At 36.2% G+C, this 23,771-nt stretch overlaps 1 protein-coding gene across 3 annotated transcripts in view; it reads right to left on the reverse strand.

The window, feature by feature from the left end:
* Positions 1-23,771, reverse strand: part of Mondo (MLX interacting protein mondo) — a 262,881-nt gene that overhangs the window by 50,350 nt on the left and 188,760 nt on the right. For all 3 annotated transcript variants that reach the window (XM_081771103.1, XM_081771102.1, XM_081771101.1), the window contains exons 3-4: positions 19,198-19,271; positions 10,153-10,278 (exon numbers count right to left, since the gene is read on the reverse strand). In XM_081771103.1, the coding sequence (XP_081627229.1) occupies positions 10,153-10,278; positions 19,198-19,271 (200 nt within the window). The remainder of the gene's footprint in view (positions 1-10,152; positions 10,279-19,197; positions 19,272-23,771) is intronic.

Below are 23,771 nucleotides of genomic sequence, written 5' to 3' on the forward strand. Positions count from 1 at the left end.
TATTAAGTCTTTTTGTCTGACCTTCGATTTCGTGTTCTTATAAATGTAAGCATTATAAGTTTAGACAGGACGTACATTTTCAGTTTTGGTTACACGATTCAGATTTTACTCTCTCTACAGGTAGCTGCTAGTATGGGTGCTACTGTCAACAGATATTGAACTTGTAGCAAGTACTTTAGTCTCTATGTGACTTTGCGAAAATATAATTGAATAGTATAGTTACCACTTGTAATAGCTACACCAAAACAGCTTAGTATAAGTGATGTTTTAGTTATAATTGTCATAAATTAGTTTCTTTTGAACCTTAACGCTTGGTATTTTTCTTTTTACCCGAAATAAAAGGTGGTACTGTTTTCCATGTTTGTTTGTAATTTTATTTTTCATTACAAGGTTGAGCATAAATTCCTTGGCAGACTGTAATATATAATAAATATATATATATATATATATATATATATATATATATATATATATATAAGGTCTCGATAGATTGTAATGATCTGTTAGAAAGACAAAAACCATGGTGATTGGAACGAAGGGGTCGATATCAAATACAGAAGTAGGAGGGGAGAAAATAGAACAGGTGACTACTTTTCGATACCTGGATAGTGTTATTAGTAATGTTATGAAATGTAAAGGTGAAATAAAAGCAAGGATAGGAATGGCGAAAGAAGCCTTTAGGAGGAAGAAAATTTTGTGGGGCCTTGAATGAACACTTAAGATTCATAAAATGCTTCGTCTGGAGTATCGTACTGTATGGGTCAGAAACATGGACATTATGCAGAAATGATTAAAAAGCGACTAGAAGCTTTCGAAATGTGGCTGTGGAGAAGAATGGAGATAATTAACTGGGTCGAGCGGAAAACGAACGAGAGGATGTTAAAAATGGTGGGGAGAAAAGAACAATTTTATATATTATTAAGAAGAGGAAGAGAAACTGGTTAGGCTAAGAAGAAACTGTATCATGAAGGACGTATTAGAGGGCATGGTGGCAGGGGAAAGAGGGAGGCGAAGGAGACTACAATTAATGGACGATATCAAAACAGAAAAATCGTACGCGAAGACGAAGACGTTAGCAGAAAACCTTGGAGCATGAAAGCTAGTCAGCTGCAGCAAGTGACCTGCCAATAATGGCAGAATACCTGTGATGATGGATGAAGGGTATATGACGTTACGTAAAATTAAATATGGAGGACGATGAATGAAAAACCATTGCATAAGTGTGCCATCCGAATATGTACTGTTCTCAGTGTACGGGAAAATCGGAAATATTTTCTGCGTTAGATTGTCAGAAAATAGAAGGTCGGATCTAGTAGATAATTGTAGACGACAAGGGCAGTGTTTGGAATGTAATTGTCGTTCAGAATGATTTTCAAAACCCGCGGGAGGTTATTGTTGCTGATAAGGTGGTTTATGGTAGGAGTGATCCATCATGTACATCCTGTTTCAAAAAGAATATACGTATTACGAAGAATTATTTTGTCCAAACTATCGATCGCTGCGCCTCGGCTCGGCTATTGGAGAAACGAATGCATAGTCTAGTTTATATTAATAGCCGCTAGATGTTAGTTGTCTCCTGTTTTGCTTGGTAACCGTCATATGTTTAAAACTGCTACTCCGCAGCAGAAATCATTTTGTGTTCTCGAGTTTGCGAAGTGCAATTCCGTGATTACAGTGCAAAGACGTTTCAGGTTGAGGTACCAAATTGATCCTCCGAATGGGTGTAACATTCGCAAATGGTATCGACAGTTTGTAGATACAGGATGTGTAGTTAAGGAAAGAGTCCTGGCCGCCCTCGTGTTCCTGAAGAAAATGTTGCACGAATTTAAACTTCTTTCCAACGTAGTCCTTCAAAATCAACTCGTCGTGCCAGTCGGGAGTTACAAATGCCGACAACAACAATTTGGCGTGTTTTGAGATGTTGGTTGGCTATGCAACCGTACAAATTACAGCTGTTACAAGCTCTGCGTCCTGATGACAAACGCAAACGTGTGGCATTTTGTAAAAAGATTCTGGATGCTATTGACAATGATAACACTTTTGCACAACGCATCGTTCAGTGATGAAGCGATTTTCCGTGTTAGTGGTCAGGTAAACAAACAAAATGTTCGAATTTGGGGCCTACAGAACCCACATGCAGTCACTGAAGATGTACGAGATTCGCCCAAAGTCAATGTGTTTTGTGCGACATTCCGATCATCTGTTTATGGCCCATTCTTCTTTAATGGAAACACGGTTAACAGTCAGCAGTATCTCGCTATGTTACAAAACTGGTTGTTTCCGAGGCTGCACGAAGACAACTTCATTTTTCAACAAGACGGGGCACCCCCTCACTGGAGTCGCCAAGTGCGTGAATATCTGAATGAAACTCTACCGAACCGTTGGCTTGGTCGTCAAGGAGCTGGCGACTTAGCATCTCTCAGCTTGCCTCCACGGTCACCGGATTTGGCACCCTGTGACTTCTTCCTGTGGGGTTTCGTTAAAGACAACGTTTATGTACCACCACTCCCACAGAACCTGGAAGAGTTGAAGAACCGGATCCGTACTGCCATAACATCAGTGACGCAGGACATGCTTGCCTGAGTATGGGAGGAATTTGAGTATCAATGTGATATTGTTCGTGTCGCTGATGGAGGATATATTGAACATCTGTAATTTGAACTTGAAAGGTTCGTAAATGTGTGTCTAAAATTTCATATTCGTATGTCTTAATAATAAGTTTAATAAATATATGCATTCGAAATACGTATATTCTTTTTGAGACAGGGTGTATTTCTCTATCATTTTGCGGATCATTACACTGCTATACTCCATGAAATACACGAAATTTCTTTAGACGAGCTAAGAGAAGAATCCTCGTCTGAAATGAAAGACCAACAAAAGGAAAACTGTGAAAGGAGAACTGGCAGAGGGAATTGAACTAAACTAGCCCAACATTCACTAATTTCGAATTTGAAATACTCGATACAGATAACGGAATACATGTAGAAATACTACAAGTAGTTTTATTGCTTCTAAAATTTATGAACAGAAGGGAATATCTCATTTCTTTACAGCAGTTTTCAAAATCCGAGGAACATGTGCTATCCTGATCATTACTTGTGGTCACATCTACCTGGAGAAGTCCTTATGAAGTTAGCTTCAAATAATTTAAAACCATTTTAAGCTTAATTGTAATTCATTTTTAGTTAAACAGATTCTTTTTATTTATTTTTTTTAACATTTACTGTTCATTTTCTCAAATGCAAGGATTTTAAGAAACAGTTTCAAAAACACGGCAAAGTTTTAAACACCCTGTACATGTAATTAACAATAACCCTAAAATTAACTAGCCTAATAATCTACCTCTCTATTGGGCATTACAAATGCATCTTATAAAATCACAGCACACCATCTCCAGGCTAAGCACTTGCATGTTAATTTAAGTATTCTCAAATAATAACTCGCCTACATATACAGCAGTAGTGTCGCCTTCTCGCCTACGTTAGTTCCTTTATTAAAGACTTGACTTCACCACCATCAACATAATCACTATAATAACCAATGTCTTGTTCATCAACAGATTATGATCTTTTGTTTTCCATTTCTGCTCCTGCTTAGAATCAAAAATAGCATCGAGCTGACTAACCAATCAACAACTGTAGATCTCTACTATGTATACAAAAACACCTGAAGATTATCACCAGTAGCGAACAATGACGATTACAAGTCTAACAAATAAACCAACCATACTTGTGCGGATACAGAAGGCTTATTCTGTGAACTCATCTATGTTGCCCCACCTTAGAATAAACTATCCTTGAACATGCCTACCGAATTCATTGAAAATTACTCTATTAATGCACATTGCACCTATCTGCTTTAATATTATACAGGGTGTTTCAAAACAACACCGACAACGTTTGGGAGGTGTTTCATGACACCAAGATAAGACAAAAAGTATAGACAAACCTGTCTGCACAAATGCTTCCTTTTGGAGTTATAGGCTGCCGAAAACATGAAAAAATGAAATTTAGAAGCCCATAGCTCCAAAACTATGGGATCTGCCGTAGTCAGGTCAAGGCTTCACTAAGGAACTAGTATGTGCCCTATCCAAATATTTAAGTTTCAGAATCCTGTGGTACTTCCGCAACAATTTTTATAGAGGTAGTTGATGAGTACTTCACATTATATGCCCGTAGCCAAACTGCCTCCATAAAAATTATTGCGTGAGTACCTTAGGATTTTGAAACATGTATTTTTGAATAGTGCACATATTAGTTCCTAAGTGAAGTCTTGACCCGACTACGGTAGATCCCATAGTCCTGGAGCTATGGACCTTTAATATATATATATATATATATATATATATATATATATATATATATATATATATTAATGTTTTCGGCCGCCTATAAGTCCGAAAGGATGCATTTGTGCATCCAGGTTGGTCTAAACTTTTTGTCTTATCTTGGTGTCAGGAATCATCCCCCAAACGTTGTCGATGTTGTTTTGAAACTCCCTGCATATATGGAGAGAGACAATATACCAGTAGAACTCTAACGATTTCATTTCCTTATAAATGATACCTATCTTTAACGATACAAGGAACATGTTCTTTTATTTATTATTTCAATATAATCGAGACTGTTAAAAACATTTACGGAAACAAGCAAAAACTTGCAAAAGGGATCCCGGAAATTGTGTAAAAGGGGTTCATACATGCTGGAGTACGAGTATGGGAAAGTAATGTGCAACGTTATGAGCCATTACAGACGTTTGGTGGTAAGAAACGAAATCCAGAACACCACAAGAATAACTAGTCTTGTATTGTTGAAGCTCGGCATATAGATATAAATTAATATACTGGTGCATGAATAGGAACAATGTCGCCACAGTGCGATTTAGAGAAATTTATGACTTGGAGAGTCATTGGGGGATTGGATTTTATTCAGAGCAGACTATTTTCTACCACCCAATCAATAAAATGTACGAGAATATTTACGACTTTAAAGTATAGTTAAATTAAATAATATACGAATGCGGCTATACGGCAGTGATTTTTTTAAAAACTGAACACACATCAAGAGCTAGTGCTACTTATTCAGCATTTTCACACTTCATAAATCTCTTATTAGAAGCGCTAATTTGAATTATTCAATAAATAATAGGACAGGACATATTATGTAATAGTATAATACATTAAATTCAATTGTGAAAGCCTACGAATATGGAATCTTGCGTTAATTCAAATGAAACGAAAATCTGTTTACTGCATCTTGTCCTGCTTTCAACCCACCCTGCAACCGGAAATGACTAAAATAGCACTGAATAAAAAATCTGTATTTTGGTAAAATTATTCGCATTTCTTTTACTTGCTCATCTAATTCAACTTGCCATAACTGCAATTTCAAAAGACAACGACGCACAATGTATCTCTCTAACCTTTTGACAACTTCATAGATGGATGATGCTTATTACTGGAACAGAGTCAACATTTACAAAATGTATGGGGTAACTGCTAATGAAGAAACCGTTCACTCGTTAGACATTGCACACGACTTTCTCTTTGTTTTTTGTCTTTTAATGGATCTGAAAATCCAATATAATCTTAAAAGCAAGCAGAAAAGGTCGTTTATTTGACAAGCTTGGTTTCAGAGCAGATAATCTAACAATGTCAAGTCTTCACGAAAATTAATTCATCTTGAGGTCATATTTTATTAATTAAGAGTAATTAAATTCCTTTTCGCTTTATACGCTTTTTCTATTTTCTAGTACTCAACTGTTCATCACAGGCACTTTATCATTAGTGAGCCTTCATGACATAGAACATTTCTCAAATTAGTCCGCGGACTACACGTGGTTTTTGAGATCTCTTGTAGTCCTCTTGGATTAAATATTTGTCAAGAAGTAAATAAACTAAATTAAACTCAACTTCATATCTCATATTACAGCTGAGAATCTCAAACACATATACAGTATGTTTCAAAACAACACCGACAACGTTTGGGAGGTTTTCCTGACATCAACGTAAGACGAAAAGTACAGATCAATCTGGGTGCACAATTGTTTCCTTTCGGAGTTATAGACACTATAAAGGTCCATAGCTCCAATACTATAAGACCTAACGTAGTCGGGTCAAGACTTCACTTAGGAACTAGTATGTACCCTATCCAAATATGCAAGTTTCAGAATCCTACGGTACTTCCGCAACAAATAGAGGTAGTTTGCCTACTGGCATATAATTTGAAATACTCACCAACTACTTCTATAAAAATTATTGCAGAAGTACCGCATGATTCTGACACTTGGATACTTGGATAGGGCACATACTAGTTCCTAAGTAAAGTCTTAATCCGGTTACGGTAGGTCGCATAGTATTGGAGCTATCGACCTTTAAAGTGCAGTTTTTCATGTTTTCGCCAACCTGTAACTCCAAAAGGAAGCATTTGTGCACTCACGTTGGTCTATACTTTTCGTCTTATAATGGTGTAAGGAATCGCCTTCCAAACGTCGTTGTTTTGAAACACACTGTATATTATGTAAGTAATAGATTATACAATTTAATAAGGTAAAGATTATATAAATGCTAACATCAAATACAGATGTATGTATTATAAAATAATTTTCGATAGTCTTCAATTATTTGACGACAGTAAATGTTTTCTCTCATATCAATATAAAATTAAGGAAATTTGAATTAATAATGTGTTAAAAATGTAAGTATATTGGTATATTCTGAAAACGTTTTTAATAGAAAGGTAAATTTGTTTTCAAAAGAGACAAGTAGAGAATATCGAAAACATTCTGACTAATAAAAACAATCTCCACTTGGAAAAAAAAAATAGAGAAACGCTAATATAGAATTTGGCTATTATTATAATATGCATGGCTTTAAATACAAGAAAACTATATTTCAAGATTTTGTTTACCGAACTTTACTTCATCCACTCGGGTTCTTTTCATAATCATTTTACATTTCGTAAGAGGCAAGAAAGAAAAATATACGACACACAAGACTCCTTGTTTAATATTCCAGTAACCGTACATACAGTTCAATCATAAGATACACGCATTCACATCAATCAAAAAGTGTATCGAACATGTTGCTATTGTCAATATAATGAAGGTCTTACATACATCAATCAACTTCTTTATTTAATCAATAAACATGAGAGTATTTAGTTCCGTATACGAAATATTCACTTCGTGTTACTTAAATGCTTTAATCAAGACCACATTCTACATAAAAAGAATGACATACGAATTCTCTAATATTCACTATTTCTTAGTGTAGGCTTATGTAATTCGGACCAATATTAAGGGTCTTCACTACAGCGAAATTAAACTATCGCTAATTTTAGAGTTTCTCTGAAATACCTTCAAAGCAAATAAAAATATTCGAAAAGCAAAAACGTAGTGAACTAGACAATAATATTTTGCATGTGATACCGTTATCACAACTAATCTATCTGCTTTCGATTTGCAACTGTCGATAGATTAGAATTTTTCGCGGGTTCTGTAAACACCGACACACCAAAAGCAGATAGGTGAATTGTGGTAAGGGTATCACATGCAAAATCGTATTGTCTACTTCACTATGTTTCTGCTTTTCGAATATTGTTATTTGTTTTGAAGATATTACAGAAAAACTTTAAAATTAGCGGTAGTTTAATTTCGCTGTAGTGAACACAGTTAAACTAATCCACACACACAAAAATCATATCAGTTTTGTATACAGTGATTACGATTAACAATATTATTAGAAACTATTATAATAACAACACGTTAAAACATTTTTTGGTTCCACAGTTATCACTGTAGTATATTGAGAATTAATTCTTTTGTAATAATCAAACTTCATCCGATAACCACTTAGCCTGAAACACGAGGAGCGCGAGCACGCTATTAAAAATAAATAAAACTTGATCAAGATTTGGTGAATGCACTTTAACCTTCATTTTTTTTTTTTTTTTTTTTTTAAGTTTCTGACTCAATGCATTAAACAAGAAGGCATAAATAAAAATTGTTGCACAGAACAAATGAAGTACTCAGAGCCAGAATATTATTAATCAGTTCATCTCCATTTTGTGAAAACGAAGACCAAAGACATTTACTAAGTTTTGTACTGGAAAAGTATATATTTTGTTAACAGGATTTTTTTTTCTTGGAGATGTTAATATTTTGAAACTGATACATGCGTTAAACCACAACACCACAGTATTACTTCGATTTTGGTATAGATTTTGGACCATTTTTCCTGTCAACACTTTAGATCCACATTTCTCAAACTGTTGTCCGCGAACCACAAGTTGTCCTCAAATCCTCTTAGACTGCACACAGACACACACTGCAGCTAAGAATCTCAAAGTCTGAAAATTCTATATGTGCAAAGATCTTTTTTTTTTTTTTAAATTTTCCTCCTAGTCTTCAATTTTTGATATATATATATATATATATATATATATATATATATATATATATATATACCGTATATATATATATATATATATATATACCGTATATATATATGGTGTTTCAAAAGTCCTTTACCATCCCTTTTAAAATCCGTTTGGATGTATTTATATTGAACTTGATGTAGAATATACAATAGGGCTAGGGGCAAACCTTTTGGATGATGGTTCACGTTCGACTGCCATCTTGAATTTCAGTTTATTTTATTTCCAACGATAGGTGGGTCATGTGATACATGGCCTTAGGCTAAAATTTGCTCAGGATGTCAAATCTGAAATCAGATCTCATGTAACTTTATTTGGTGAGAAGTTATAGAGAACCCAATGTGACTATTCCTCTTTTTGCAGTTGGTGGTAAATCATGCTGTTAACAACTGAAAAACGCACCCAGATCATTAAACTGTGGGGTGGGAGAAGTACCCGTGCAGTTGCAGCCAATTTCAATCAGTGTCATCTACAATGTCACCCTCTGTCACGTGTTGCAGTGGCAGTTATTAACCAAATTTCAGGAGACAGGCACGGCTGCAGACAGACTACGTAGAGGACGACCGCAGACAACAACGGACGACGCAACAGTTACGGTAGTACTGGCCTCCTTCTCGATGTCACCACAGAGGAGCACATGTCATCTTTTCATGCAGTGTGATGTGAGTCCCAGTTCAGTGCACAGAGTGCTACAGAGGCACAAGTGGCGTCCGTATAAGATGCAAATGCAGCAACACCTATCCGAGGACGATCCAGATCGCCCCGTGCAGGTTTTCGAGTGGGCAATCGAACAATTACAGCTAAATCCAAACTTCTCGATGGAGATACTCCATTCCGATGAAGACTACTTCTTCGTAAATGGGGAAGTGAATAGGCAGAACATGCGATATTAGTCGCCTGAGAATCCCGCATGGACAAATCCCTCCAAAATGACTGGTGCAAAGAAGGTTATGGTGTGGGTGGGTATACGAGGAACACGAATTACCTGGAGATGTTGGAGGATTAGATACTGCCAGGTCTGCTGTTGGAAGGTTGTACATTTCCCAGTTTTACTCAACAAGATAGTGCGCCTCCCCACTTTGGCATCCAGGTGTGTCAGTACCAGGATAAACAATTTCCTGGGGCATGGACTGGTCGTGGTGGGCCAGTTGAATGGCCTGCCCGATCACCAGATCTCATTCCAATGAACTTCTACCTTTGGGGACACATTAAGGCTATGGTGTATGGTGTGAAAATTCGTGATCTTTGTCATCTTGAGCAACGTATCATGACTGCCTGTGCGCAAATTTTCCTAGCTATAATGCTCACAGCAATTGGGAGAGGCGTCTGCACACGTGCATTGCCCAGCATGGAGCACAGGAGACCAGATTATGGTAGTCCTAAAATATTCTGACTATTAAAGTAATCTTCATTTGAAAATTGTCTGAGAAACGTTGCTTGATAAGATATTTTGCTTTTTATTTCTTGCTATCACTTCTATTGTCAGCTTTGTTAACATATTTTATTTTAGCGTTGAATATTAATAACATATATCAGTTTGCTTTTGTTTTAATCAACTAAAGGATAAAGTTTTTAAAAAAATAAACCATGTTTTCCTGGGTAAATCAGAGCTACAACTACGAACTATGTTTACACTGAATTTATCTTCCAGTACATTGTATTATAATTATATCCATAATACGACGTACGTAAGTAACAATATAAATTAACTTACCCCATCCTGAAAATCCTTTGCCGTCCATCCCATTATCTTATTTTTGTAGAACATCCGCCATTTTTTGTACTCTGCAGTGACTGTGGCCAATTTTCTCTTCCAGTACTTTCCTTCAAGTACAACCGCCTGTAAACATGGCAGAGACAAAAATCACAATTTGAATACTACAGCTCTGCTTCATTTACGGCTAAAACTTATTCCCAGTACATATTAAAAATCAAATAATATAGAGCTACACGGTATTATAAGAAGTTTAGAAAATAAGGAAGTGGTTTATTATTACTTATTCAGAATTTGGGTAAACTCTTCGTTGTTCAAGTTATTGAACACAAAATTATACACATCAACAGTACATCTTAGCAAGTCTTCCACTGGAGTTGAAATTGATGAGTGGGTGAAATTTGTATGTGCACAGGGAGGGGCCGCAAACACTCATGGTTTTGGGGGCTAAATTTCCGCGGAGTGCTACAAAAGCCTCACCTAGGATGAATAACCAATTCGCAATACTACCTGTACTTTTCATTCTCTGTATATTGAAAGTCTCCCGGGAAAAATCTGAAATCATCGCTGACCGCAAATGTCTCGTGTCCCTTGCGTCAATAACTGATTTTGGGTGTAAGTTCAATCTTAAGGAAGATCAAGGCTTTTCATGTTGGAAATATCAACTATTAGATGTTAGAAGGAATTCTCAACCACGACATCCGACTGACGTATACAACTTAGGACCTCTCGATTGTGAAATGAGAACCTATCGCCACTCGAAATTTTACGAATAAACTGTGTATTTATTCTTGATATAGAAGCATTTCAAATAACCTCGCCCTTAATTACAGCCTATTTACTATGCTATATTCTTACAATCGTCTTCCACATTACGAACTAGGCCTATGTGAAACGATAGTTAAATCAAACAACGATAATTAAAGAGAACAAATATTTAAAATTTTAGTTTTAAAAGGTGCTGATTGTAGTTTTCTTACTGTTTTGAACAACTGCATCACGTTTTGCTACTATATGTTTAAAAAAAAAAAAAAAAAAGTTTCAAGGTACCAAAGGTCACCTTTAATATTTCTCGTACCTTCGTCCCAGCACTTGTATAACAGAAATAGACTTGCAGCTGGAATAACCAATCTCACGTTGACAGTGTAAATAATCACATCTTACCCGAAATTTCTTCCTTCTAGCTAAACAGCTCATTTCAGAGTTACGAACAATTCACACATATGAGACGGAGATCTTTCCCAATAAACCTCAAAGACTGTATCCAAGCACTTTCATCTGATCTTCGTAACCGAAAGGACAGAAGTGGGAGAATAGTGGCTATCGAGGCAGCCATACATCTGCACAATTAATTTCGACGGTATCAAATGACTGGCTTCAGCAATCAGTTGTTTTTCTCGTTTAGAAATTGAACGATGCATCCCCTTCCCCCCAATGTTCTTTTAGAATTCTAAAAGATAATGTAAAACAACAGTATCTCCAGAAACAGGAAATAATTATGTTGTTTCACAAATACAGTGAAACCTCTCTAGCTTGGCCACATCGGTTCCATTGAAAAGTTAGCACCTTATAGACACAGTTTGCCTTATGCAGAGTCGTTTTGACGCATGATTAGCGTTATACTAAAGGCCTGACTACTGCAGAAAACATAGGTATGTTAGTCTAACTCTTTAGTATGGCTCTAATCACGCATCAGAACGACTCTGCATGAGACCCAGTAAGTTTAATTTGAAGCAAAGACTGTTTTAAATTGTAAGATACGATTTCCTAATGCAGTAACTAATTATTTTCGATGTATTAGCTTGAGAGTTATATGATAAAAATTCTGCAACATAAATGTTGCATAAAATATCAATTTTAGTTAGCCATTTGCATACGATGATTTACGAGGAGAGACCAGGAAGTTCCTACCTTCACTAGGGATGTGATGGAGCGTAATTCGGGAGTAAAAGGGGTATACCCTCCTAATACTTATATAGTCCAGCGCATGCTCACCTTATATTTATGAAAGAACGAACGGGTATATGCTTTTTTTTTTTAAAAAAAATGGACGAGTGTATATTTACTAAAAATTCTAACATTACAACACTGACCCTCGTCACGATGGAGATGTTCTAGAAATGTAAAAATTTGCACAATTATTAGATCTCCCATACTTCAGACTAAACATCGGAAAACACTATGAAAATTTATCCTAAAATCCGGGACACTAAATGAAAATTTACAGTACAGTCATATATGCACTTTTACTTTTGCTAAAATATCATAACATGGTTATGAGATGGGTACCTCGAAGCGGACTACGCAGATAGGGAATCTGTTACTAGGATAATGCGAAGGAAATAATCTCTCATGAAACATGAAGGAACTGAGCACTGTCACAACTCGAATCCGTTTGTTATGTGACTTCTTATTATATTCTTTCATGAACCACTCCTTTCGTCCTTTGACCTGCTGCCGATCGGTTGTGACGGGAAGGTACAGAAATCAGGAAGTGTTTGTGTGCTTCCTTTGTCCCCCTTTTAACATTTCTGTTTTTTTCTTAGTGCGTTCTGAATGCAGGGTTGATATGTTTAAAACAAAATGTTTAAAACACGTGTTTGAAACATGTTTTAAACGAGGGCTGTTGTTTTATTCAGTTTGTTTTAAACGTTTTAAACAAACTGTTTTAGACGAGTTTTTTTTTTTTCTTCGATGGAGGTTGGACATGTTTAACACAACTAAAATATCAAATTGAAGAAACTAATTTAATTTTCTAACAAACAACCCATCCTCCGCAGGATTTGTGCATGAAGTAAATTACAAGCAAAGTTATATTCTTATTATAACAGCAATTAATGAATGAAATTCTGTACATCAATGTGCGTATAACTAAACCAACAGAAATTAAAGTGAAGTATTTGAATATTTCTTAATTTCCAAGAATAATTGAGGTTAAACACACTATACATTATTCTAAGATCCAAATTCACAAATTCAAAAGAGTATTTTTTGGTCACTATCATTTCCATAATAACGAACAGTTCTCACATCATAAGCTAGAAGAAATATTCTGACAAATACAATACAACTCATAGAAAAGAGCAGTGACTAGCCTACAAGGAGCAAATGACATCTTTTAACTAAACAGTTTTCAAGATACATCTCTATCTGCAACATGGATAGCTAACAATGATTAGTGTCTACGGCATAACAACACAATTAACCTTTAGACGCCCGCCAGGATTTTTTTTTTTTTTAAAGACTCTCATGTTCAAGGCTCTGGTGACCCTCCTAATTATCACAGAGTTATGATTTATACACAATTGGAAAGCTTATAGACCACAGATTCCAACGAGGTAACATTCGTGAAATTCCCGCCGTATTTGTAGAAACGAACAGACACAAAAATCATTAAATAATATGAAAATATTGACTTTGCGGGGTCCTGGCAACTCTTGCAGTCACTGCAAAATGCTGTGACAAAATGCTGCTAAAAATGTGCAAAATGTTTGCTTTTCGCTGACAAAATGATGCTAATGTGTAGACCCACATACTTGACAAAAATATAAGAAATGGTAGCCAGTGCTGCCATTGCGAAACGAATTCGTTTTATGTAGGAAGTATTTAAAAAATGCGCAGAAAAACATTCATTGAATTAGACATTCTCTCCCCTCCCCCACGACAGTACCACGTTCATATGCAAATCATTTTTGCTGCACACATCATGTGTACAAACAAAAATTATACTTCTAGACCACTTCAGTAAAATATATCTTGCCTTATATGGAACCGTTCTGAAACTAAATGTAAATTAGTCAAATTTGACCCCCTCTTCCTCTATAAACAGAAGTACATATACAGGTTACTATCATGTAGGGGACTACTTCATTGTTTCACATACTAATTTTTGTGGATGTACCACAAAGGGGGAGGAATGGCCTCCAAAATCTCATGAAAAATTGATGAATAATTTAAAAACGAACTTCATCTTCCCTCTCTCGGCCGTACATAAATACCCACTACATACATAAAATGTAGGGATGTGTACGGGTGAGTTTTCATTGAAACTCGACTCGACTCGAAACCGACATCACTGAGGTCGACTCGAGAACTCAGATCGAAAAATTTCCTCCAACTCGACTCGAGTTTCGAGTCGAGTCGAGCCAAATCGAGCCAAATGCTGTGTGTAGTTTCAAGTACTTTCTTCAAGTATTCTACATAGACAATATAATTATCATCAATGATACTTCCTATTACTACAACTTATTATTATTATTATTATTATTATTATTATAACAACACCAGCGTGTATAAACATGGATGATTGGCGGTTTGTATCTGAGTACTAAAAACTAGTTAACAGCTGACCTCGGAAAAGGTGAAGTCAAGGAGGCAAGGACATTGTTCACGAGATTCTGGGTTTCAGTTCCGGAGTAGCAAGTATCCAGGCTCGAACCAAAAATCGTTAAAAGTTAGACTGCATCGGCCAAACATATTCAAACCTGCTCAGCTCGGGTTCTCAACGGCTCAGCTCATTCACTATCGAACCGAGCCAACAGCTCACCCAACCGAGCCAGCTCGAGCCGATGGCTCACCTGAGCCGAGTCGGTGCCTCATCTCAAACGAGCCGGCTCGAGCTGCTCCTCAGTTGAACCGAACTGAGCCAGTTAACATCACTACCGGGGTTGGGCTTCTGCTTAAAAGTTAGATCGTGCAGGTGTCAGCCTTGGTGGTAAGGACTACAGTATATACCGGTGTTTACATTGGTGCTCACATTTGAGGCTGTCTCTATAAAAATCCATAGACGTCCTGTTAATCGAGACGAGCCGCGAGCAGTATCCCATCTTCTGAGCAACACTAAAAATGTTTCATATTACTGCTTACATTTCTTATGACTCGCTTTCCAGTTTAATCAGGCCATGATTTCAAAACGAGTTAAAACGAGCGAGCCGTTTATCAAACTCGACTCGACTCGAAACTCGACCTCGAAACAGTGACTTGGCTCGAAACTCGACTCGAGAAAATTACCTTTGACTCGACTAGAAACTCGACTCGAATTTGCTTCGAGTTTCGAGTCGAGTCGAGCTTGCCCATCCCTAATAAAATGCATACTAGCGGAAGGCTTCATTCCTCAGGAATACTTTGGTACCAAATCATCTTTCTAGCTTAATTAGGGGCTGAGCTATTGATGTTTGTTGTAAAAATAAATGTAATTTACGTCAAAAACTGAAACTCCAAAAATTGTCTAACTTTGCCCCCTCCCTGCTTCCCCATATAAGCAAGAACTACAAATACATGATATTACTATGTAGTGGCCTACTTCATTGCTTCATGTGCCAATTTTTATGAATCTATCCCCCAAGAGGGGAAATGACTCCCAAAAAACCGTTTAAAAAGAAACAAAAAAAACACGATATTTACCCTCCTCCCACCGCCACATGGTACCCCCACATAGGTAAGATGCACACCAGCGGAAAGCTGCATCCTTCAGGAATAAATTGGTTCCAAAACCATCTTCCAACCTTAATTAGGGACTGAGCTATTGAGGTTTAAAGCCCTGATACAGCAGTTACGTCAATGGGCGTTTAAAGATTAAGAATGCAGACGACCAGTAGAACGTAACACAAAGAAACTACATATTCAGTGAACAGAAATTGGGAAAATCCCGATTTCTTTCTCCGGAATTGAACATTTGGACGGATCGAGATTAGGGAAGTTCCAGAAATTTGATCTAACGGTTGAATATAGATGGTAAGCAATACCTGTGAGCGTGTAAAAATGGAATATATATGCCTATTTAGATTATTGTTTTAAACAAAGTACTTTGTTTTAAACGTTAAAAAAGTTTTAAACAAAACAACATGTTTTAAACATAAAAAACGTTCTTTTTGTTTTTTTAAATGTGTTTTTTTCAACCCTGTCTGAATGTGGTGTCATAGTGTGGTATAGTGTATATTAAACTATTAAGAATAATTAATGTTATGAAGATTGAAGTACAACTTCGGATTCTGGAAGTGTCTCGATGACTAACGTGTGGATTCACACCAGAAGAAGAGTATCCTTTATTTTTCAATGAATGAATATAATTAAAAAAACATGACTGGAGTACTTATTCCATGATAATTAAAACATATTTCTAAAATACTTCTGAGCATCTACAGAATCAATATTAATATAGATCACATAATATAGTAAATTGTAGGAATAGGTGTAATGATGATTAAAATATATTAATTGCTTCTCTTGAGTGAAATATTAATTTTGTATACTGTTCTTTTCCTTACGTTTTATATAACAACGATTTTGAAAGTAAAAATTTATTCGTATTTCAGGCTCTTTTTATAAATTTTAGTTATTTGGCATAAGTAAATAACACAAAAATGATTATTTTGTCAAATGAAATATTTTTTCTTAGGAAAAATCTTTCTTTTTAATTTTTATCAAAACGGCTACATTTACGTAAAAGACGCTACTAACATAATGTGTAGAACATACTTAGACCTTTTTTTTAAAAAAAAAATATATCGAATGATTAGGAGCGAAGTTATAAGGGGTTAAGCGAACGATGACTCATTTCTCCCACCCTGTCCAAGTCGCGGGTCTTACATGTCCACCATAATTTTTCTCATTCCCTACCTTATAAGGAACAAAATACCATCCACAATACTCTACCATTAAATTGCACATGGGATACCACTAAAAATATATGATAAAACTCCAGCTAAAGATAGGTACTAACTACTCTATGTTCGTAAATTCATTTCGAACTGCTAACCGTTCCCCGTGACGCGATCAGAAACAATAGGCAAGATGGCTTTCAAATTACAGAAGTGATGCCAATCCGTGGGAAAAATCCCCTATTGTGGGATTTTTTGACAATGATTTGTCGAATAGGGATAAAAGTATTTTTTGTAAAAACTGACAGGATTTATGGGATTCTTCATATATCTATTCCATTGACGCCAACAAAATTATCTATGAACAAGTAGAAGACAAAGGAGCCTTCAATAAACTTGAAATTAATGCTAATTGTTTAATTTTGTTACTTGCAAATGCATGCTAGTGTTAAAATGATTTATACTGAGACTTGTGAATCTAAAAAAAAGTACCAAGGAACGTAATTGTACTTTGGTATTAAAAAAGAGAGAGAGAGAAAGAAAAGTGGAAGAAAGAACAGAATTAACGTAAGAAAATAAAACGAGAAACGTCCAACTTCCAAATTGTTCGATGAAATATCTGAACAATAATGTTTATTTATACGGTATATGGCTAGATATTTAAATTTGATGGAGGAGTACATGATTCCGTCAAAGCGGAAATTGTTGGGAAGAAGGAATATTTGGGTGTTCCAACAAGATAATGTATTTTGCCATATCTTCAGAAACACTAAGAAGTGGTCCAACGAGATGAAAATTACTCTGCTGGAGTGACCAGCACGATCGCCAAACATAAAGCGAATTGAAGAGGGACCGGATCATGGGAATTTGATGAACCGAGAATTAGCGAAAAGGAAGATTGGTTCTGTGTACACACAACGCAAAAGGTGAGTCAACAAAATATTAATAAGGTATGTAAACAAAAATTTATATATATATAAACAAGAAAAATGTGGGAAGTGTATTTTTACAGATTTTGCAGAGGTATAACGTCCCTGTTTCCACGACATTACTTAAACATAAGAAAATTTTCATTGACACCAAGCTGAGTTTTATCATCATCATACCTTTTAAATACATATTTCTGTATATCGTATATTTTTGTCTCAAATAAACGTGTGTTTACATCTAAGAAGGCAAGAGTTTGTATATTTACAGCAAATTATCTAAGAATAAAAAAATCCTGCCTAAAGTTCGGGAAACCACCAATACCAATTCAAAACAGTTTCCTTATGTAAAATGACTTGCTCTTTCAAAATGTATAATTATTTTTCAATAAAACAATAAATGTCACTTTAACAGCCGAAAATTATGTTTTTATATGGGTAGTCTTATTAGCGCTACAGTACACACAACGTGTCAGATGATTCTTCAGGAGCTCCTCACCGTCTATTTGATTCAATGCCACGAAGTAAAAGGCTCTGAATGCAAAACATAGGATTTGCAGTTTAACACTATGCTGACGTATCAAGCAGTTCTGAAATCGTGATCATTTCTGTATAGTCCCAATCAGACGTCTTTCTTTGTGTTGTAATTTTCAGAAAAAAAAGACTATTGGATATAAACATGAAATGGAAGTTATTAAAGGAAGAGGGAATTCTCTTCAAAAAAGAAAAAGAAAAAAATGAACAGATTTGTGCAGTAGTATGTTTTATAAGCACTTATGTATTAAATTCGCTATTTATTTTATTTTACTTTATTTATTTATTTATTTTGACAGACTACAAATTTGTCTATTCAATGAAAAATCGTAATATTCCTGTCTAAAGGAGTCGTCCAGAAGAGCAATGATGACCCGGAATTCAGAAATACTCCATTAAATTATAAAATTAAAAATGGGTTCTATTTCCTTAGCTGTATGGCAATGAAATACATACAAAATATGATTAAGCGACAGCTAGATCCTAGATCCCATCTGAATCAAATTCTCCGATCCTAGAAAGACTGGTTATCAGAACGTACTTATACATTTAGACTGTTGGAGATGAGGATATTCTTTGAAGCATTTAGTTTAAGTATACAGCTACGGTAGAAAATAATCCACATAAAGACATTTCTTTTGCCTAATTATATAACAGTCTTACGTCATCTATTGGTACACCTAAACAAAGGGGACTTAGTTTCGTCCAGGATCAGCTTTAACGCTGGCAACAAATCAATCGAATCTTGTGCCAGAACAAGGAAAGAAAAAGAAAATAATTACCGGTACTATTTTTCACTAAATCAGTCAAGACTGAATAGTTCTCTCTTCGAAGTATTATATGTAGTGTAGTTGATCTAAATACCATACAAGTAAAATTGATTACCATTATTCACATTAGAAACTATGTTCATATAAACTTCTCTAGTATATACTTAAAAATAAATAAAACTAACTATATTCTGCACAAGATGAATTACATCTTACCTCTGGTTTGTTGTGCGTATCGACATCCAACGGCGAGGCAAACTGACACACCAATGCCCTCCTTTTCATAATAACTGCAATAAATAATATTTTCCGTATTTAAATATAAAATTGCTTATTCTATGATATTTCGTTAAAAAAATATTAAATACATAAATGAATAAATAAACAGAAACAGATACTTAGGAAGTCAAAAAGTTAATTTTCTATATAAGATCTTTTATTATTATTATTATTATTATTATTATTATTATTATTATTATTATTATTATTATTATTATTATTATTATACCAAGTACATTGCTGTTTTATTTAAATGTACGGATAATGATGGTTATTATTGCGAACATTATTTCAACTAAAAGGAAAAGAATATAGGCTTAACAATAAATATAATCATGTGCTATTATTACAATGCTTAGTATTCACAACATACTTCTACATTGTGTAAAAGAAGCTTTAAATTGATGTGAAACATACATAACATCCAAAAGTTTCTCATGAAGGTGGTGTGTGACCTCGCTGAAATCCACAGGAGACTGGAAATTGAGTCAAGACGAAACAATCGACAAGAGCAATGTGAAATCTAGTCTGTTTTAAGTAGCAGCTCTCCAACAGAACGAGGGACGATCACGATGACTGCGCATATCAAGGAGGGCGACATTCGTTGAAGATGAAGGGTATAATTCAGCTTCAATCGCCAAGTTCATGTTATTCTATTTCAGTAGTGTAGCTAGGATTACTTTTAAGGGGGGGGGGGGGGTGAGGCACTAAAATCTTGAGGAGGCCATTCGTGTTTAACACAATAGTGAAAAACAACTTGAAACCAAGACACAAACATATATTATATGTAAAAACACGTCCGAGAACATGATGTCTGTACGAAGTCGAGTAAAAGGGAATGTCCATTACTTCTAATCGTAGATTCCATTAATGCACAACTGATGTAGAGGGTGTCACAAAGTTGAACCCCCAAAATTGGTGAATTCCTGGGTATTATATCAAAATTTGAATGAAAAAATAAACAACAATCAAGTACAATATTTCAACGAACAAAAATTATACTACTTCGTTCAAGTCAGAAGAACAATATTGACATTTGGAAGAAGCAGAGATACATATACTTGACGGCTCTATTTTGTATCAATACAGAATAAACTCTCGGAGAAGGAAATGAAATGGAGCGAAGTCTTCAACATCCCACGATTGTCATTTTAAGCTAATGGAGACGAATGATTAACGAGAAGAATTATTGCGAAATAATTCAGGGAATCAGAGTGTACGAGAAAAAGAGAAAGCCCTCAGAAAATTCACGGACATGATGTTGTCCATCACAAATTATCATGGTTTGAGACCGAACGAGGGATACTCTCACCAGATATGAGTGCTTTATCATTGAGCCATCATGCTTACACTTTGCAGGAAGAACTATGATTCTGATAGGTGTGTCGGTCAAGTAACTACTATATGTGATAAATCAGTGTACAAGAAAGTTTTGATGCTCAAAGTGTGAAATTCATAGGGTTTTCTCCGTCCGGTAATGGTAAGTACATTTTTAGATCATTTATTTTCAACTGATGGGCTGCGTCCCTCCAGATGTCGCGGACAGATTGTTGTTGGGTTGCCGTTAAAGCGGTTTTTAATTCAGTTTATTATTTTTATTGTTTGTAAGGAACTAAGAGTCTAGGGGGCTAACAAAAAGGGTGTCTTAATGTTCAAATGATTAAGAACTACTATTCTAGGTTAATTGCAAGAAACAGAATATGAACTAGATTCGAATTACGAGTCTTAAGCATTATTAGTGATATCATGGATGACGAAGTCATTCAGGTAGTTTTCTAATAGTAAAGGGATGGGGAAATAGGACTGCACGATGTCGAGATAAAGAATTTCATATCCAAATGGCAAAAACTATGGATTGTGTCGAGAAGTTGTACAAGAAACTTCAATTCATATCGATATGGTCTAGTCTATGAGAGAATATTTACTGGCTGTCTTTCGTATCAGCGTATTTTACAATACAATATACAGTATTTGGCAGGCATTTTAAGATCATTTTACAAGATCTACGTAGTCAACAATAGCGAACTAACTTGTATAGACTACTTCATTGAATTACAATATCTATTTCTTTAACCTGTAACAATTCAATGAAAATTATTTCAAATTCTGAAGAAACAAAAAATGATACATGAACTCTCTGAAGGATTCAGTGACGATGCCAGTGCAAATGACAGTAACAGTGACAATGTGGCTTGCCCCCTTTAATTTATTAAAGGGGCCAAGCGGACAGTCAGAAAAATGTTTGGGAGCAGCAAATTTTCTTCAGTTTTATATTACTTAACCTACATCATAATACCGGGTGTTCAGAAAGTAACTATGCAGTGCCATGTTGTGGTGTGCTAAGTGGTGACTGATATGATTGTCAATTAGTAATACAACATTTCCCATTGTTTAAAATATTTGAACCATATTTGACCGGGTATTTATATTTGTTCACAGGTCCGGTTTGATTGAAGATCAACGTCTTGTGTGACATCATTGTGATTCAGGTCATCATGCTGACGATTGAACAAAGAGTGTTTCTTGTGGAGCATATGTTCCGCAATGGAGACAAGTTTACCTAGAGCAAAGTTCCCAGGAGTGAAGATGCCTAACCGCAGTGCTGTACGGAGCCTCATCACCAAGTTTCGAAAGACCGGAAGCGTTCATAATGCTCCAAAATCAGGTAGGCCATCCACAGCCACATCCGTAGAGAAGGTGGCGGAGGTGCAAGACGTGATGCTGCACAGTCCAAAGAAATCGGTTAGACGACTAGCTCAGCAGGCCCATGTCTCCGTGGGTTCCACGAACAAGATTCTCCGGAAGTAACTGTCCATGTATACGTACAAAATTTCGGTCGTTCATGAACTGAGAAACACCGATCGCCCGGCGCGTGTGAATTTTTGCAACTGGTTTCTGTCGTTCCTGGAGGACAATGGTGAGGGGATTCTTGACAAAATGTTTCTCACCGATGAGGGATGGTTTCGCCTCTCCGGTTACTTGAATAGCCATAATAGTCGTGTGTGGAGTACGGAGAATCAGCATGAATTTCATGAGTCCCCAATGCATGATCAAAAGGTTGGTGTGTGGTGCGCCGTGATTCGTAAACACATCATTGAGCCCATCTTCTTTCAGGGCACTATAAATGCAGAACGGTACTGCACCTGCATTCTGGAGCCGTTCCTAGGTGAACTGAATGAGGTCGAAATTGATAATGCCTGGTTCCAACATGATGGGGCGACTGCACATACCGCCTACAAGGCGATGCGCTTTTTACAGGACATCTTCGGTGACCGTATCATCTCTCGAAGGCTCTGGCCTCCGCATTCACCCGACTTGTACACAGGTTGGATAAATAGTAGTGGCAACACTGCTCTAACGTCAGAGCACTGTGTCTCAGCACTGCAAGAGTTCCGTAGCTGATAAGGGAATATGAGGGAATGGATTGTGTGCGATTATGATTTCAGTTTAGAGTCCCTTTTAGCAGCGAGGCTGTATGAGACATAGACCTACAGCTTAACATGAGATCTGAACCACGAGGTCCTGCTGGGAATCGAGCCCAGGTTTCCCATGTCAAAGACGCGTACGCTAATCGCTTAGCCAGGATGGAGCTCATGAGAGGATAAAGTGCGGCTAATAGTAACGACTGTGTGTTATTTATTCGAAAGCAGCACTGCCATAAAGTAGAATAAGAACGTGGAAGAGCTGTAACATGGTTCGGAAATACGAACAACGTTCGTAGATCAAGATTGATGTGTTACGTGGGTGCAGTGCACAACAATGTTTTCTGGGATTCCGTGGCGACGTTTCCGCCAAACACTACGGCACTACAACATGTGAGTGAACGTCTAACACTACGGCCACTATCGGTGCGATATGGTGGTCCCTGCACAACATCGACAAACACTGACCTGCTGACGATGTATCACGCCTTCCACACGTGCATTTGAATCCGGACAGAAAGTGATACAGATAGGAAGTGATTACACTGAAGGAATGTTAACAGGTGTTCTGTGCATAACGCCAGGTATGAATTATAACAATGTTATTACCTTCTATCCACCCCTTGTGCATGAATGAAACATGAGCATCTCTGCTTCTTTCGATTTCTAACAGTGTTCTTCTAATTTGCACGATGTATTATAATTTTTGTATATTGAAATATTGAACTTGAATGCTGTTCTATTTATTCAAATTTTGAATTTAAAAAGCTAGAAATTCTCCAGTTCATTTTTAGGTCACTTTTGCCTCACCCCTGCATGCAAGACGGTCAATTGTGCATTAATGGAATTTACGATTAGAAGTAATAAACAATTCCTTTTACTCGACTTCGATCCGACATTTTGTTCTCGAGTTATGGCTGTTTGTCAATTTTTCCGACAATTTTTGGCTGGTCATAGCGCCGAAAGGAAGCATTTCTACACCCAGATTGGTCTATACTTTCCGTCTTATCTTGGTGTCAGGTGTACTGTTGTTTTGACAACTTCCGGACAGATAAAGAAAACAATAAAATATTGAGTTAGGCTTGTAAT

Source organism: Thermobia domestica, chromosome 9, assembly GCF_964235325.1.
Source record: "Thermobia domestica chromosome 9, izTheDome1.hap1.1, whole genome shotgun sequence".
Lineage (NCBI taxonomy): Eukaryota > Metazoa > Arthropoda > Insecta > Zygentoma > Lepismatidae > Thermobia > Thermobia domestica.